Here is an 18,095-nt window from a genome sequence, read left to right on the forward strand (position 1 = left end):
ATAAATCTCTAGCAAACATGACCTGGTAAAGAGTTTTCAAACAAAAGCCTGCACCAAAAGGCATATCTGGCAGATCTGGGCACTTGTTTTCCCTAATAACCATTAAAGTTGTTCCTAGTAAACCATTTTACGACAACATTAGAAATATCAGAGTTTACGTTTTCGTTAATAAATTGCTGCCGAATGCTCGTGCTGCATCACATCTCCAAACGACGCCTTCTCCTCACTTTGTCGCCGCTGTGCTTTTTCCCCCCTTAACATTTCATTTCCAATGACACGTCAGCCGTCTTTCACCAACCTCAAAGGAAAGTTGAATGCGGGGCTCACAAAGTTAAGCTGACATTTGCTCCCTTCCAATAAAAAATATTTAGTCCATTAAACATAAATAGCTGTCATTATGATACATGGACTGAGTGCAAACCTCCCGGTTCCCTCTGATGTTTATTACATCCAAACAACTGCAGTGCCTGCATGTTTTCAACTTTAGTGTATTGATTAAACTTTTAAATGGCTGCCATATAACCCAGGGACAGCAGGAAGATTAATTTGCGTCAATGTTCATCTGTAATTCATTAGCCATTTATTCTTTACAACCACATGGGCTATCAAGAAAATGCAGGCCATTTTTCACTCGGCACAGGCTGAGAACAGATTCTGAAATTTGTGCTGCATACAAATAAGTTTCCCGGGCCTGGCCAGTTAAACTGCTTGGCTTTTCAAAAGTTGAAGTTGGGAAATGGCAGCCGGGAAGGAACATTAAAAACCAGAAATGGGGGGAAAAAACATACATCCTCAGGGTGCTCATGGCTTCACTGAGTTTGTCCACTGTCTTTTCATCCACGGATTGTGGTTTCTTATTTCAGTCGGATTAAAATAACAGAAACTTGTGTCTGAGAAAAGGCCATCGATAAAATGGGTTGCTTTTTCCTTCCCTCCCCCACCCCCCCCCCACCCCCCGCCTTTCCACCCTTTTCCTAGTATTTCCTAAAATTCTGTTTCTGGCAGAAAACTCCAGAGTGGCAGAGGAGGACAGAAGAGCACAGCCTGAGAGGAGCTTGGAGCTGTACCCTCAGAGACAGTGGCATTTGAATCAACTCTCCTTGAAACAGTGGAATCTTACCCTGCCTTGAGCTGGGAAGGTGCCCAGCTAAATAGCACTGCATTTCCTGAGGGAAGAGGTAAGCCATCTGGCTTCTCCATGTGCCCTCCTGACCCCCTTGGCAAAACACAAAATGCATATTAAAGGCATAAATGGAACGAGTACCCTGGTGAAAGGCCCTTCAGCACACCAGGCGCTCGGGGAGGGAAGGAAGGAGGAGTCCACGTGTGCTCAGGTTGGGGCTGGAGGAGGGTAAAGCACGAGAGGGAAATTTTTCTTCATAAGGATGAATAATTAAAGTGGAGAGCTAAGTGCCCTGGCCTCACGCTGGCTAATAACTGCGAAAGTGAGCAGCGAACAATCAATGGTCAGGACGGCATCTGGGGGAGAGGGCTGGCAGGTACCCATTTGCAGGACATGTGAAAGGCAACGTGCAGATGCTCAAGGCGACAACTCTTTTCTCTGGTCCAGGGTGTCCACAGAAATCAAAGGCACCAGGCACGCTGGTAGCCTTTGGTAACGAAGTCCATGAAACAGCCTACAGAGAAGGGCTTGGGGAGGAGGCTGTAAATTACTCATTTATAATATAACAGCTCAGGCTGCTTACAACCAAGGATGAAAGGGAGCCCTCCACAAAAGCCTCCATCTGGAGCCCCCTCAGCCCAGCCCAGGAGTCGCCGGCACTAAGAATCCACATCATACAACTCCTTTTCAGGCCCTTGGGGGAGATGGGTATGTGTGGCGAGGGTGGAGGTGGGGTAGGGTCATCGTGCATCATATAAACACAGCTCGAGGAGTTTTATTTGGCCTGTGGATGTGACATGTGTCAAAAGGAATGCACACGAATTGGAGAAAAATGCACTGGATGGAACCTCAAGGTCATTAGATCCATCCCCTGCTATGTATAGGATCTGTCAACTTTATCTATTTTTTTCACAGTAACAAGTACCCTGGGCTTTGCACCTCACAGGAGCTCAATAAATATTTGCAGAGTGACTGATTAATTCAACCTAAGCGCACAGATTCATTCATTCAACCATTCAACGAATACATATGTATGGACTGTCTATCATACCCCTGACACTGTTCTTAACCAAGGATAAAGTGGGGAAGAAGTGTAGCTGCAAACTCTCAGCAATAGGGTACTACTCTATCACAGATAACTTTTATTTTCATGTGGAGCCAAGGTTCATTCTCGAATCCCAGGGCAGGAGGTTTAGAGGACCAGAGCCCTGTTTTTTGCCTGATCTTTCTATGGCCAAACACTGAAAGTGATCGTGCTTGAACAGCTATGCCTTGTTAATTGAATAATAGCTAGAATAAATGAGTCTGAAATTCTAAAAAAATTCAAAATACATATTTATTTAGGAAATTTCAATTAACCTTGATTCCAAGGATAAGCGTAACCTCTCTAGGTGAGCTTAGGGTAAGTGTTTGTTTTTGGAGATGATATGCCACGAATTTGCTGCTCACCAAATGCATCTATCACTATTGACCCTGAGTCTGAGGAACAGAAAGACATTTTGTGAAGGTTTCAGTCAATTAGGAAGCAAACACCAAAGACAACTACGTCTGCTACATTTTTTTTTTAGGATATTGTAGGTCACAAAGAATAAACAAAAATATTGTCTCTACTCTCACTGAGGACCTTACAATCTCTTTGGGGAGACAAAAATTAAATCATGAAAGCTAACTAATACACACAACAGAGGATTAAGGACAAACGTGTTTAACATGCTTTTTTTTTCTTTTCTCTTTTAAATCATCAATAGAAAAATATTTATGCCCAGTGAAATCAAAGCTGCTGGGATACCAGAACTCTCACACATGAAACTGATGGCTGATAGTTATCCAATAACATATATTGACACCCTGAAAATACTCTTACAATTTCTCCCTTTGATTCCAGTTCTTGATAACTATTTTAAGGAAATCACTCCCCAAAGAGAGGAAAACTACACAACAAAGATTTTACTGCAGAGTTTTCTGTTATAAGGAACAGAGAGTAAAGCAAAGATTAAGTAAATAATAGTACATTGACTCTATAGAATATTGGGTGGCTATTAAAATGGTAATAATGAATACTATGAAGCAACAGAGAAAAGCTTGATACTCTGCTAAAATCACCTACAAAACTATAAGTTCACCAGGGTTACAACTAGGTATTCATATTAAAAATACTGTCAGGGAATATATACAAGAGAGAGGGAGTTAGAGCTATATAAAATATGTGTTCTCTCTTTATCAAATGTTCTGTGAGTTTGTTTTATTGTTTTTGTAATTAGAAAAAGTTCTAAAATGTTTAGAGTGTATAGAACAGATTATAAATGCTATGAATATTGAAAGAAAGCTTCATGCTGGAGGAGCTAAAGTTTAGCCCTAAAAATTCTTTAAAGAAACAATTCTTAATACACAGAAGAGAAAAAGTATCCCTGGAAAAGAATATTCTCAGTGAAGGCCAAGAATTTGAAATGTGCATGGCCTAAAGCAGGAATAATGAAGAGATTTGTCTGGCTAGAGTAGATGGGATGCTTTGGAGAAATAATGTTAGATAAATAATACTGGATAATTTTTTTAAAACTTTGGTTATGTCAGAGCATAACTATTTCCTTTCTACCTTCTCCTTTTCAAACTAATAGATGTATTTCTTACTTTACAATCCTACCTGAGCTCTATCCAAGTTTATGGGACAAATGAAATTAAAAATAATATATCAAAAGGATTGGTTATGTTTGTAGTTTTCAACTTCAGGAAGTGACTTTCGACTTAGTTAATAAATTAAAAAAGGATAGTTGGGATCATTTTGAAAAAGAAGAGCAGACATAGTGTTTGTAATTTTTCACAAAGTGTCCAATAAAAATGGAGGAAAAAAGATAAAGAAGAAGAATGGGGTGGGTGATGAAAATTATCATTGCCTCATAAATAACAGTGCTACAATAATTAAACATGGAACTTGCAAAAAAATGAAAGGGAGATTAATGGTACAATAAAAGAAAGCAAAAAAAGAAGATTCCATTATAAAGGAATTTAGACCATCATAAAGTTGATATTTTATATCAGTGAGGAAATGAAGACCTGTTTAATAAATGTTAAAGGGACAAAATAAATCTGCAATCCTAACCAGAGAGTCAAATGTACAAAAAGTATCCATATAATAATAACAAAAAATGATTGGAGAAGCTCCAATCTCTACGGATATGCATAAAGTCAGAGGCAGAAATAATACAGGAAAATATTGTCAGATCTGGTCTTGTAAAAAGTTGTCTCTACATGGTAAAACATCATAAAAAAGAAAAACCCAAATTGCAAACAAAAAGATGTCTTAGATTTATCATCTAAGACAGGCAAAAGGTTACTATCTCTAATGTAGTAAATATTTCTTACAAATCAAGATGAAAATTATTAACATCTCCTTAGGGAAATGGGTAAACAATACAAACAACTGTTTACAACATAAAAATAAAAATACCCAATAAACTGACTGAGCATGTTCATACTCTGAAATATAGTCTGGGTTAGGAGGACAATTTACTTTTTACTGAATAAACTTTTGATTTTTAAAAGAAATGCTTCAACTGTTGACCATTCAGAACAAAATACGCTTTACTTGTTTTGCTCTGTTTTTGGTTGTTTTTTGTAGCCACTCATTATTTAGTTAAGAAGTTCCCTTCAATTCCTCAAGTTCCATGAGAGATTTTTTATTATAAATGGATGCATGCTACTAGTTTTCTATAAACATTTTAAATTATCATATCATTTTATTATCATTAGGAGTTTTTCATCTCTATTATTTTTATGAGCATGAGTTATAACTGCTGTTTTAAAAATATCCAAATTTATGAGGTTTTTCTAGTTAACTTATTAATGTACAAATACTAAAAATGGTAGTTCAACAGGTGAGTGATACCTAGTTTTTTTAATTTGTTAAAACTTGCTTTTATAGCTTAGGATGTGGTCAATTTTTAAAATGTTCTTTATATGCTTGAAAAGAATGTCTATTCTCTAATTGTGCACAGTTCTTCATATGTCCATTAAAATCAGCTTGTTTACTGTAAATAGTGCTGCAATGAACATTGGGGTGCATGTATCTTTTCTAAATAGTTTTCTCCGGATTGCTGGATCATATAGTAACTCTATTTTTAGTTTTTTAAGGGACCTCCATACTATTCTCCTTAGTGGCTGCACCAATTTACATTCCCACCAACAGTGCAGGAGGGTTCCCATTTCTCCACACCCTCTCCAGCATTTGTTATTTGTAGGCTTTTTTATGATGGCCATTCTGACTGGTGTGAGGTAACACCTCATTGTAGTTTTAGTTTGCATTCTCTAATAATTAGCGATGTGGAGCATTTTTTCTTTTTCTTTTTCTTTTAAATACTTATTTATTTATTTGGCTGCACCAGGTCTTCGTTGCGGCACTTGGGATCTTTTTTTTTTTTTTTTTTTCAGTTGTGGCATGTGGGATCTTCCCTGACTAGGAACCAAACCCGGGTCCCCTACATTGGGAGCACGGAGCCTTAACCATTGGACCATCAGGGAAGTCCCATGGAGCATTTTTTCATGTGCCTGTTGGCCATCTGTATGTCTCCTTTGGAGAAATGTCTATTTAGGCCTTCTGTCCATTATATTTACAATAGCCAAGACATGTAAGCAACCTAAGTGTCCATCAACAGACGCATGGATAAAAAAGATGTGAGATATATATATATATATATACACACACACACACACACATATATATACACTTATATATATATACACACACACCACACACACAGTGGAATACTATTAAGCCATAAAAAAGAATAAAATAATGTCATTGGCAGCCACATGGATGGACCTAGAGATTATCATACTAAGTGAAGTAAGCCAGACATATAAAAACAAATATCATATGTTATGACTTATATGTGGATTAGATCACTGAAAAGATCATTGAATGATCTTAAAAAACTAATGATGTTTACCTTTAGGTAGACAACAAGGACCTACTGTATAGCACAGGGAACTATCTCAATATTTTGTGGCAACCTATACAGGAAAAGAATCTGAAAAAGAATATGTATATGTATAACTGAATCACTTTGCTGCACACTTGAAGCTAACACAACATTGAAAATCAATTACACTTCAATAAAAAAAGAAAAACAAAACAAAAAACACCCAGCCTGTTAATTGTATTGATTTTCTATGTCTTTACTGTCTCTGTTTGACTTATCAGAAATTGAGAGAAATATTTTGAAATCTTTGACTATTATATAGACTTTTCTATTCCTTACTTTTTATGTAAGTACTTGTTTTATATGCAATGAGGTGACCATAGTACATTGATTGTAAGACACTTTTTTTCCCCACATTGAACATCATTCCAAATATTCCTTCCTGGATTATTTCCATTTTTTCTCAGGTACATGCTTTTGAAGTTCTTTTAATTGACTATATGGGTAGTAAATTCTTCCCATTTTGTACACATCAATATTTCTTTATTTTGCACTCATTCTTTTTTTTTTTTTTTTTAGAATTATGTCAGTGTTGCTGGTATTCTTTTTTTTTTTAATTATTTATTTATTTATTTATTTATTTGTTTGTTTATTTATGGCTGTGTTGGGTCTTCGTTTCTGCGCCAGGGCTTTCTCTCTAGTTGCGGCAAGCGGGGGCCACTCTTCATCGCGGTGCGCAGGCCTCTCATTATCGCGGCCTCTCCCGTTGCGGAGCACAGGCTCCAGACGCGCAGGCTCAGCAATTGTGGCTCACGGGCCCAGTTGCTCCACGGCATGTGGGATCCTCCCAGACCAGGGCTCGAACCCGTGTCCCCTGCATTGGCAGGCAGACTCTCAACCACTGCGCCACCAGGGAAGCCCTGCACTCATTCTTGAAAGACAGTTTCACTTCTAACAAAATTCTAGGCTAATATTTTTCTATCAATTTCCTGAAAATATAATTCCACTGCTTCTTGGCTTTCATTTTGATGGTAAGAAACTTGCCCTCTGCCTTCACTCTAATTGTCACTTCTTTGTAGGGCATTTTGTTTTTTCTCTAGTTACTTATAAAATCTTCTGTGTTTGGTAATCTGCAGTTTTAATACTTTTGTTTAGATGCAGTTTTGGAAATTTTATCCTGCTTCATCTATCATATATCATGTCTTCCGATATGTTTTCATGTCTTTCAACATTTTGAAGAATTTTCAACTATCATCTTTTCAAGTATTGCCTCTCCTATTTCTTTTCTATTCTCCCTAGGACTTTGATTTCCTTAATGGAAAACCTTCTCATTCTAGCCTCCATGTCATCTAACCCGTTGGACTTTCCATCCCCTTGTATTTCTGTGTTGCATTTGTATACTTTCTATAGATCTACCTTCAATGATCTAATCTATTTAATCTAACCAGATTGTTTAATATACATAATTATATTTTTATATGAAAAGTTTTAAATAGATATTTTTCAAATTGACTGGTTTTTTTATTGTCTCTTATGGGTTTTTTTTCTGTTTCATTGCATCTCATTTCTTTAACCATTTGATACAACTTTGTCTTATATTCAGATTGTGATAATTCTAATATCTGATGTCACTGGGAGTTTAATTTGTTTCTTGGCTACCTTACACTTATGTGTTTTCGAGTGTTTGGTGATTTCGGACTGTGTGCTCATATTTTCCTTTTCTCAACCTGTGGAAATCTTGACAGCCTGAACTGATGATGCTTTCTTCCAGAAAGGATCTGTGCTACGGACCTGAGACCACCTGATTAAATTTCAAGGATCCAGACTTAATAAAGAAGTTTTGGGTTCACATCCCCTGTTTTGTGGTAGGTCCAAGTCTTCATCTCCATATTTCAGTGTCTGGATCTGAAGCAAATACCTACTTCCTTCACTGACTTCAGCTTAATGTTTTTCTTGATTTTTTTCCCTTTTGGCGAAATTTCCTATTTCTAGCTGACCCAGAAATGTATTAACAATAACTATTTATCTAGAAACTAGATATCTTAAAGAGGATGGTATTAAGGGTGCCTAGTCTGTCATGCTTTCTAATACACATTATTTTCAACACACACAAAAATATAAACACTTAAGTTAGTGGGAATGATAGCACTAAATTCAAGGTAAAATTCACCCCCAAATAATGAGATTTAACTAATGAAGTTTTCCAAAAAAATATTTTTTGGTAGATAGACTGGCCATTTCATTTATCTCCTGGAAATTTAGCTTAAGGAGATATTCAGAGATACTGTAAACTGAAGTTTAGGTGGCCTATGGAGTTGCAAGAACAAACCCTCCACAGACTCTCAATTTTAAGATTGTATTAAGTTCCCAATTTAATAACCAAGGACAAAAAGTCTATCATAAGTGAGGTGGCCACACAGAATAGGAGTAGATACCGCACATCACAGGATTTCTTACTTCTCAGAGCCCCTAAGGAGCATATTTAGTAGCCTGGGACATGTCCATGCAAGGTATTGAAAAGTCCATTTTTTTTATGTTCCTGCCCTTTTACTTCTCAAACGCTGCATAATCATCCCAGAAGGAGGCATAACAACGATGTATGTGCTTCCATGTTGGAGAAGTTTTACAGATACAGGACTCTTCTGGTTCTTGAACGGGGGGGAGGGTAGTCAATACTCAACTGTACTTGAACAATACTGTATCTCCATATTTCTAGCTTTCTAAGAGCCCATTTCTTCAGAGTCCCATGAATGTGTGTGCACCAGGATAGTTATTACAGAACTATTTATATTGGTGTAATAAAGCATCTGACTCCAGTTTTGATATTCGACTGCTGACAGCTTGCAGGTCTCTTTCCTTACGGGTCCCATTCCTCTGCTTTCCCTTTGCCCCACATCTGGCTAGCTGGTAAGAAAGCCCAGGTGTTTCCTTTTTCTCCCCTGGGCACCAGTGGGAAAGTTCAAATCACGCAAACCTTGGCACACATAGAGGAACCCTCTCCCTGGCACTATTGTTAACCACAATAAAAACCAAAGACGCTTCATTGAAACCAAATGGGCCAGCTTGGATGCCTGTCCTGTTCTCTCCAGAAAGCCTCATGAGTAATCAATGTCTTCATATCCTCTTGGCCCACGTGTGGTGTCATCAGTCTTGACATGGGATCCAAATTTGGGAGGGGGTGACAAGACAACTGGCCTTGTGTGCAGTATGGTCAGGGTGATGACCACCATCATCTGGGGGACTTTCTTTTTTTGCTTTTGACTTGCTTTCAGGCTCTGCTGCCTGCTGGTTAGTGTGTATTTTTGAAGCCTGCAGGCTAGCGCACACGTTGAGCTGAATTTGCTGAGTCCCACCAAGCCTCTCTTATATTGAAACCAACCTAACTCAAAGTTTCAATATTGGTGTTTAGGGACAGGAATAGGGGATTGGGGCTCTCCTTAAAGTAGCCTTAGCCAGACCTATCTTTGCACCTCAGATTAAATTTGTACCTCAGTTCCAGCATAAGCTGTGACCCATGGTCTGTTCAGGGAAAAAATTCTTACCCTGAGACCACTGACTGAGTCTCTCAACCAGGCACAGGCCCTGTTATATAATCAGGGAAAAGACCAACATTGATACCCTGTGCAGTATACAGGCCCATTGGCTGATGCTCCTGTAAAGATGACCACTCACCACGTGGTTGTGCTGAGGTCTACATCCTAGAAACAGATCACTCGCTAGGTCCCTACAAAGATTTAAATGCCTCTACTGCTGCTGCCTATGTCTCTGTCACCAAAACCAAACCTGAACTTCAGAGTTACAGGGAAAGAACATTCATGCACCACAGAGTACAGACCCTTATAAAGGATGACCTTGAACGCTTTATCCCCACAACTCTTAAAGTGGCAGAGGACATCATCGCCTTACCAGACAACTGTAAACTTGACTGACAAAGATATGATGTTCCATCACATTGAGTGCTGTGGCTTATCAGCATGCCAAAGCGTTCATTCAAACACTACTTAAGCCAGTGTTTCTACATCCAATAAAACAACCACTGCCACGGGGGGAGTTTCCTAACCCTGATGACATGGAATTGGCACTCTTTGGAGGAAGACAATTTACATAAATCTGAGCAAGGTTGAGAAGAACCCCATGAAAGTATATCCAGCAACCACCAAAAAAAAAGCGAGGGGTGGGATAAAACTAAAATGGAAGTCCATAATTAGAAATCTAAAATTCACTGAAAGAATTTAACAATAGAAAAGTTAAAAGGGTGTGCTTTGGCTTTTGTTGTCTCTAAGACACAGGTTCTAAATGAACTCTAATCTCTGCTGATGTGCACAAATTGGCAAACGTTCCTGGCCTCAACTAACACTGGGGCTCAAATTACATCTGTAACTGGGGACTTCACTAAAGTTAAAGGAACCCCATATTCTTAGAAGAGTTATCAAATGTAAAACAGAAGACAGACAGGTATGCATTATCTTAATCATTAGAACTACTGCCTCTAAATTCCCCATGATCTTAGTGCCCACCGTCTTAGCATATCCCATAGTGGACATGGATACTCTGACCCAATGAGTAATCAATTGAAATAAAACTAAATCTTTGATATTTAAGATCAGCTTGACAGAATGGGACTTCACGGGCCCAAAATGGGAATACTACCTCTGGTGAAAATATTTAATATGGCCTAATATAGATTAAAAAAATACTTACAGAAATTAAGACCCAAGATACAAGATGTACTTAAAGGAGAAGGCTTTTGTTTTTACCATCTTCCCATTTAATAGCAATATTGTGCATCATTATTTTTTCTTTTGTCACTTGTGCTTTTGGTGTCATAGCTAAGAAGAGTTTACTTAACCCAAGGTCATGAGGACCTATGTCCTATGTTTTCTTCCAAGAGTTTTACATTATTTGTTCTTCCATTTAGGTCCATAATCCATTTTGAGTTAATTTCTGGGTGAAGGGTAAGGAAGAGGAGGTCCAACTTTATTCTTTTGCACATGGATATTCTGTTGTCCCAGCACCATCTGTTCAAATGACTATTCTTTCCTCATTGAAATGTTTTAATATCGTTGTTGAAAATAAATTGACCTTACACATGAGGGTTTATTTCTGGATTTTCAGATCTATTACATTGATCTCCATGTTTATCCTTACACCAGTACCATATTTCCTTCATGACTAGTTTTGTAGTAAGTTCTGAAACTAGGAAGTGTGAGTCTTCCAACTCTGTCTTCTTTTTCAAGACTGTGTCTTCCATTCTGGATCCCTTGCATTTCCATAAAAATTTTAAAATCAGCTTGTCAATTTCTACCAAAAAAAATTCCATCTGGGGTTTTTAATAGAGATTGCGTTGAATCTGTAGATCATGTAGTGGAACACTCTCATTTTAATAACATTGTCTTACAATCCATAAACATAGAATGTCTTTCTATTCATTTAGGTCTTCTTTAATTTTCAATGTTTTGAGTTTCTGGAGTATAAGTTTTATTCTTCTTTTGTTAAATTTATTCCTAAGTAATTTATACTTTTGCTTACTACAGTGAATGGAATTATTTTCTTAATTCCATTTTTGGATTATTCATTGCATATGTATAGAAATACATGTGAATTTTTTCTTTTTTTGTATATTGATCGGTACCTGGCAATCTTGCTAACTCATTTATTAGTTCCAGCAGATTTTTAGAGGATTCCTTGGGATTTTCTGATGTGTAAGATCATCTGACTTCACCATCGGGTGGCTGAAAGCTTTCAGACCTCATCCCTCCCCATTCCCTTTTGCCCCACATCTGGACAAACCAATAAGAAAGGCCAGGTACTCCTTCACTTGACATTGGAAGTTCAAATCCACAAACCCTAGCCTGCACATGGGAACCTTCATGCCAGCCTACCCCTAACCATAATAAAAGCCAAAGCCACTTGCCCCTTCCCCACTTAGGCCAAGTACACCAGCTTGGTACTTCCCCTCCTATGGCCAGAAAGCCTGATGATGTAAGCAATAAATGTTTCCATACTCACTTGGTGCATGTGTGGCATCATTAGTCTTGACATCTGAACCAATTGGGGAGGAAGTGAAATATTGATCCCACTCACTATGGGGCAACAGTAAGACAAAGGGCAAAAAATAGAGACAGTTCAAACATCCTACAACAGGGACAAGGTTAAATACAGCCATTAAAAATTATATATTTGAAAACTATTTAATAATAGAGGAATATGCTCATGCTAAAATATTGTGAGAAAAAAATTTAAAAATCAATATGCAATATAATCACAATTTTCATTATGAATATATGCACACACATACATGTGTACAAGAAAGAATGGAAGAAAACACGTTAGAAGTATTTACTGCTGGGTGGTAGGATCACAGGTTTATTTCTATTTCTTATAATTTCATGTATTTTTCAAAGTTTTTATGAAGAATGTTTATTATTTATTTTATCATTAATAAGAACAAATAAGAGCTAAAAATCCTACCAGGGAGCCATAGGTCCAATTTAAAAACATAGAGTTGGGTGCTATGTGGCTTGATTTGGCTGAAGTAGATTCCTGAGACTTTTTCTGAGACACCTGTCTTTTTTTAGCTTAATTAGGCCCTTGTATCTATTTAAGTATAATTTCCATTGGTGCTGAATTATTCATCCAATGAAAATAAGCACTGGAACAAGTTTTCTTCTGAAAAGCATGTGGTTAGCATAACCTTTGTAAAACAAACACATTCAAGAAAAAAAAGAAAAGGAAAGAAGAAGGAAGGTAGGAAAGAAACAATCTCTCGCGAAAGCTTTTGATTAGCTTTGGTATTTACAGATTCACCCTTCTTAACATCTCTTTTCTTTGTCCCCATGCCCCATTCTCCAGCTGTAAGTCTCAGTTCCCCTTTATTATCCATTGCTAAGTCTACTCAAGGTCTTCTAATTCTGCTGTCTGTTTCCCAGGTCTCCCAAGAAGGCTGCTGCCAGAGGTACACTTGTAAAATGTAGATCCCTTACTCTTTTATACCCCTGACAACATTTCAGATTTTCAAGGCAGAGAGTACTCTTCATAAAATGACTCCTGATTTATTTTCTAATGCTCCCTCACCTTGAACTTAATTCTTCAACGATATCAAATGACCTGCCATGCTTTCACAGCCCTGTGCTCTTTGCTCAGAATGTCTTTTCTTCTTTGTATCTTCCTCACCTTTCTGATCAAGTGTTTCTTCTACTGTCTTTCTAGATTTCTCTCCATCCAAGCAGCATCTTTAGTTGCCACCTACGTGCCCTTATTGTATATTAAACAAATACACAATAAGCTACCTTTGTGGTAGCTCTTACCACACTGCACTGAAGTAACTTGTGTGGTAGAATAATATTTTTCAAACGTTTCCTTGCATCATCTGGCCATTGGTCTTCCATGCTGTCTTTGTCTAGATCTGTGGTTTTAACTCAACTCTTCTGACTCCTGTCATCTCTGTGAGGATGTCTTGGGAAGACAATGTTGGGAAGACAATGTTGGCAAGCCAGGTGGAGGTTACAGAACCTCCTCATTCCTGCTTTATCAAAAGGAGTTGATTCTTTTTCTACTTTACAACCTGGTCTTCAAAGAAGGAATACATCAGAAGACAGAGGTCAATAGTTTTAAAATGCCTGAACTCTAAAGCTTAACCTGAAGAAGACTGGACAGACAGAAAATGTGGGCTGTGAAAGGGCAGATCAGGTAGGACATGGTGACAGGATGAAAGTCATAGATGGGAGAGTGGCTAAAGTTCTGGCAAGGCATCACATCTGGAGTCACAGACTCTGGAAGACCTCACCTCAACAATGATCGCGAGTCATCCATTCATGCAACAGAATTTTAGAGCCAGAAGGAATTATAAGATTATCTAATCTGTCTTACTCACTGTACAAGCAGAGAATGAATCCCTAGAGAAATTAAGTGGCCTTCTCAGGTTACTGGGTCACACCACGATCTTGTGGCAGGATTAAAATTTGGTTCTCCTGGACTCCCTGTCTGTGCTATTCCCCCTACATTTACTCAGTCTACATGTAAGATCAGTCTTTCCTGAGATTCTCTGGAAATGGTCTTCACCAATGGAAGGATTCCAATCATTACTGCTCTTTGTTCTGCTCTCTGATACGGAAGAAAATGACTTTGGCATGAGCCTCCTGAAAAAAATATGCTGCAAGTTTGTGTCTGAAACTTTACACATCAGGGGATTTGGGACATTCAGCTACCTCTTCAGCCTGGTTGGAGCATGTTGGTCCTAAACTTCAGCTGAGAGCTCTCATTTCCATCCTTGTTTAGCAGCCCAGGCACTCAGCTAGGGGTCTGAGTTTGAGAAAATCCAGACTGAACCCATCCCTGACCCCTCACCTCAACACACACACACTCTCAATGTCACTTATCCTGGCTTGAGCCTGTCTGCCTGTACCAGCTGTGACCTGGATGCTATGCCCTCCAGAAGGCCAAAAGGGAACCATCCCAGGAATGACGTAGCTCATGGAATTCTGCCTTCACAAAGGCAGGTTCAGTGTTTTCCAGTCAAGCTGCCACTCTCAGATCTCTCATGCAGTGATCCTACAAACCATCATTCAGTGCCAGCAGGGGAAGAATAAAGAGATTCTCATTTCCCCAAATTAATCAAAGCTAGCATTTTGCAGGGGTTGCATTTCACATAACATATTTTGACAAATTAGGATCCTCCTTGTTAGTCTGCACACCCAGCCCTCTGTGTTGCTAAGAAGTCCCCATTTCAGCCTAATTTCAAGAAGTGGTGGAAAATGTTCAAAAACTAAGTTTGTAAGATGCTTTAAATGTGGGTGAGTGTTCTCTGCCTCTTTCTGGTAGAGAAAAATCTGCCCTCTCAACTCTTCATCATTCACATCCAGGACAGCAAATATGTTTCATTTGACTGGTATAGCTGCCTAAGTCCTATCTTGGAAAGGATTTGGGGGCCCTGTTTGGGCTCCCAAGGAAGGAGTGACATAATGTATTAGTGATGTATGATGGCCTGAGCTATAGGAAAATAATCAGCAAGTCTCTTGCATGGTTTTGGTTCTTGATTTATGTAGAATGTGAGACTACAGCTAAAGGTAGAGACGAGGGAGGGGCACACTCATTCTGTGGAGCTCTGGGCTAGGCCTCTACTGCTCTCCCAGGATAACACTGGCTTGACAGACCACCACACACCTAGCCTTGTTCTCATCCACTCTGCCTCTCCCCTCATACACTGAAAAGACCATTGTCTTCTGTAATATGACAACACTCCATACATAAAAAGGCCTGAGTACCTCTTGGACTCTAGATAAGATGGAAGCCACTATAAAATCCATATTTCTCCTGAAGATAAGCTTTAGAAGGAAACATTCCAAAAGGCGTATCGTCCTTGGTTCATATCCGGCCTATCGAAATTGGTTATGAGGCAGACACAATGTAGTTTTAACAGTAGATTGATTGCTTTATTTATTTATTTAAATTTAGTATCAGTCATCACTATACTTTCCAGAATTAAAAAATCCTTAAAAAAAAACCCCAGTAGACTTGCTGTTTTATACATACATACATATATATATATATATATATATATATATATATATATATATATATATATATATATATATGGCTCTTGAATGGAGATAAATAAAGGTAGACCCATGGGCATTGTCCAGACCCATGACTTGATTGCCAAGAAGTTCTGAGTCACAGAAAATTTCTGGTAGAAGTTCCCCCCTCTCCTCCATGACCTAAAGCCAACCCCCCACCAACCCAGCCACCCTCATCTATCCCAGGGGTTCCTAGACAAGTAACATCAGTCTGACGTGGGAACGTGCAAGAAACTCAAATTCCCGACCCTCCTTAGTCACATACTGACTCCTACACTGACTGCTTACTCACCTCACTCATACTTCCCTAATCACACATCACTCACTCTCACTCTTACTGAATCAGAATTTCTGGAACTGGGGCTCAGCAATCTTTTTAAGACAGCCACCTGAGTGATTCTGAGGCATGCCAACATTTGAGAACCAACATCTTGCAATGCTGCCTAACAGAATTTTCTGCAATGATGGAAACCATGTCCCATGTTTGTACTGCACAATATCACAGCCACTAGCCACGTGATGCTCCTGAGCACTTGAAACGTGGGGCTGAGGAACTGAATGTTTAATTTTATTGAATTTTAGTGAATTTAAATGTAAATGAGCATATGTGGCAAGTGGCCAACATACAGGACAGCATAACTCTAGGATGGTAGTATTTAAATATTAGGGGTTCTGAGAACTTTTTGAGAATACTATGAAAACTATAAATCTATCCCTAGAGAATATGCATGTATTCCAATGAACAAAATTTAGTAAACAATTTCTGGAGGTTCAAGGAAGTTGCAGGACATTCAAAAGAATCCATTAAGTATCCAGCCCCAAAATTTCCAGCAGAATTTACAATTTATAAGCTGTAGTTAAACTGTTAAAATAAAGCATCTCTAAGTATATCATGTGCAAGTTATTTTCTAAACCAATGAAAACACAGATTTATATAGATTGAGGTCCAAGACATGAATTCAAAAATATTCCACTGAAACAGCAAACCAATTTTCTGGACCCAGAATCAACTGTGATACTGAACATTAGGAACCCTGGCAAAGTTAAACCAATAAATTAATATTCTAATTCTGCCTAAGATCATCTGTCCTCATTATAATATATATATATTCCTCAATTGCTGCCAATGATATGTGTTGCAAAATTAATCAAGCCAATAGGATAGAAGGCCTATATAGTATAGTACAGAGGTACCCACATTTCTTGGATATCTGACAAGATGGAGGCCACCTTCCCACAGAAGACTATACTCTTGTAGAAGGAATGATTTGCATCTGGAAGGCAAAATTCATCCCCTATCCCCAAAGTCATTTCTGATGTCAAAATAAGTGGTCCTGAGCCATACTCCAAGTGCCCGTCTCCCAGCCTTCCTTATTCCACTATGACCATTTAAATCCCACCATCTCTGAAGGCTCAGCTGAAATACCTCCTCCTCTATCCAATACTATGAATACATTACCAAATCGGAAAAGAAGTAAAGATGTCACTGTTTGCAGATGACATGACACTATACATAGAGAATCCTAAAGATGCTACCAGAAAACTACTAGAGCTAATCAATGAATTTGGTAAAGGAGCAGGATACAAAATTAATGCACAGAAATCTCTTGCATTCCTGTACACTAATGATGAAAAATATGAAAGAGAAATGAAGGAAACACTCCCATTTACCACTGCAACAAAAAGAATACAATACCTAGGAATAAACCTACCTAAGGAGACAAAAGACCTGTATGCAGAGAACTATAAGACACTGATGAAAGAAATTAAAGATGATACAAACAGATGGAGAGAGATACCATGTTCTTGGATTGGAAGAATCAACATTGTGAAAATGACTATACTACCCAAAGCAATCTACAGATTCAATGCAATCCCTAGCAAACTACCAATGGCATTTTTCACAGAACTAGAACAAAAAATTTCACAATTTCTATGGAAACACAAAAGATCCCGAATAGCAAAAGCAACCTTGAGAAAGAAAAACGGAGCTGGAGGAATCAGGCTTCCAGACTTCAGACTATACTACAAAGCTACAGTAATCAACAGAGTATGGTACTGGCACAAAAACAGAAATATAGATCAATGGAACAGGATAGAAAGCCCAGAGATAAACCCATGCACATATGGTCACCTTATTTTTCATAAATAAGGTAAGAATATACAATGGAGAAAAGACAGCTTCTTCAATAAGTGGTGCTGGGAATATTGGACAGCTACATGGAAAAGAATGAAATGAGAACACTCCCTAACACCATACACAAAAATAAACTCAAAATGGATTAAAGACCTAAATGTAAGGCCAGACAGTATCAAACTTTTAGAGGAAAACATAGGCAGAACACTCTATGACATACATCACAGCAAGATCCTTTTTGACCCACCTCCTAGAAAAATGGAAATAAAAATAAACAAATGGGACCTAATGAAACTTAAAAGCTTTTGCACAGCAAAGGAAATCATAAACAAGACGAAAAGACA

At 38.2% G+C, this 18,095-nt stretch overlaps 1 protein-coding gene across 2 annotated transcripts in view; it reads right to left on the bottom strand.

Moving 5' to 3' along the window:
* The window catches only part of LRMDA (leucine rich melanocyte differentiation associated), a 1,073,058-nt gene that overhangs the window by 31,679 nt on the left and 1,023,284 nt on the right, over window positions 1–18,095 (bottom strand). The window contains exon 7 of one of the 2 annotated variants that reach the window (XM_036827918.1): window positions 12,049–12,122. The exons of the other annotated variant lie outside the window; for it this stretch is intronic. Within the exon in view, the coding sequence (XP_036683813.1) occupies window positions 12,049–12,122 (74 nt within the window). The remainder of the gene's footprint in view (window positions 1–12,048; window positions 12,123–18,095) is intronic. 2 annotated transcript variants of the gene reach the window in all.

Source organism: Balaenoptera musculus, chromosome 16 (genome assembly GCF_009873245.2).
Source record: "Balaenoptera musculus isolate JJ_BM4_2016_0621 chromosome 16, mBalMus1.pri.v3, whole genome shotgun sequence".
Classification (NCBI taxonomy): Eukaryota; Metazoa; Chordata; class Mammalia; order Artiodactyla; family Balaenopteridae; genus Balaenoptera; species Balaenoptera musculus.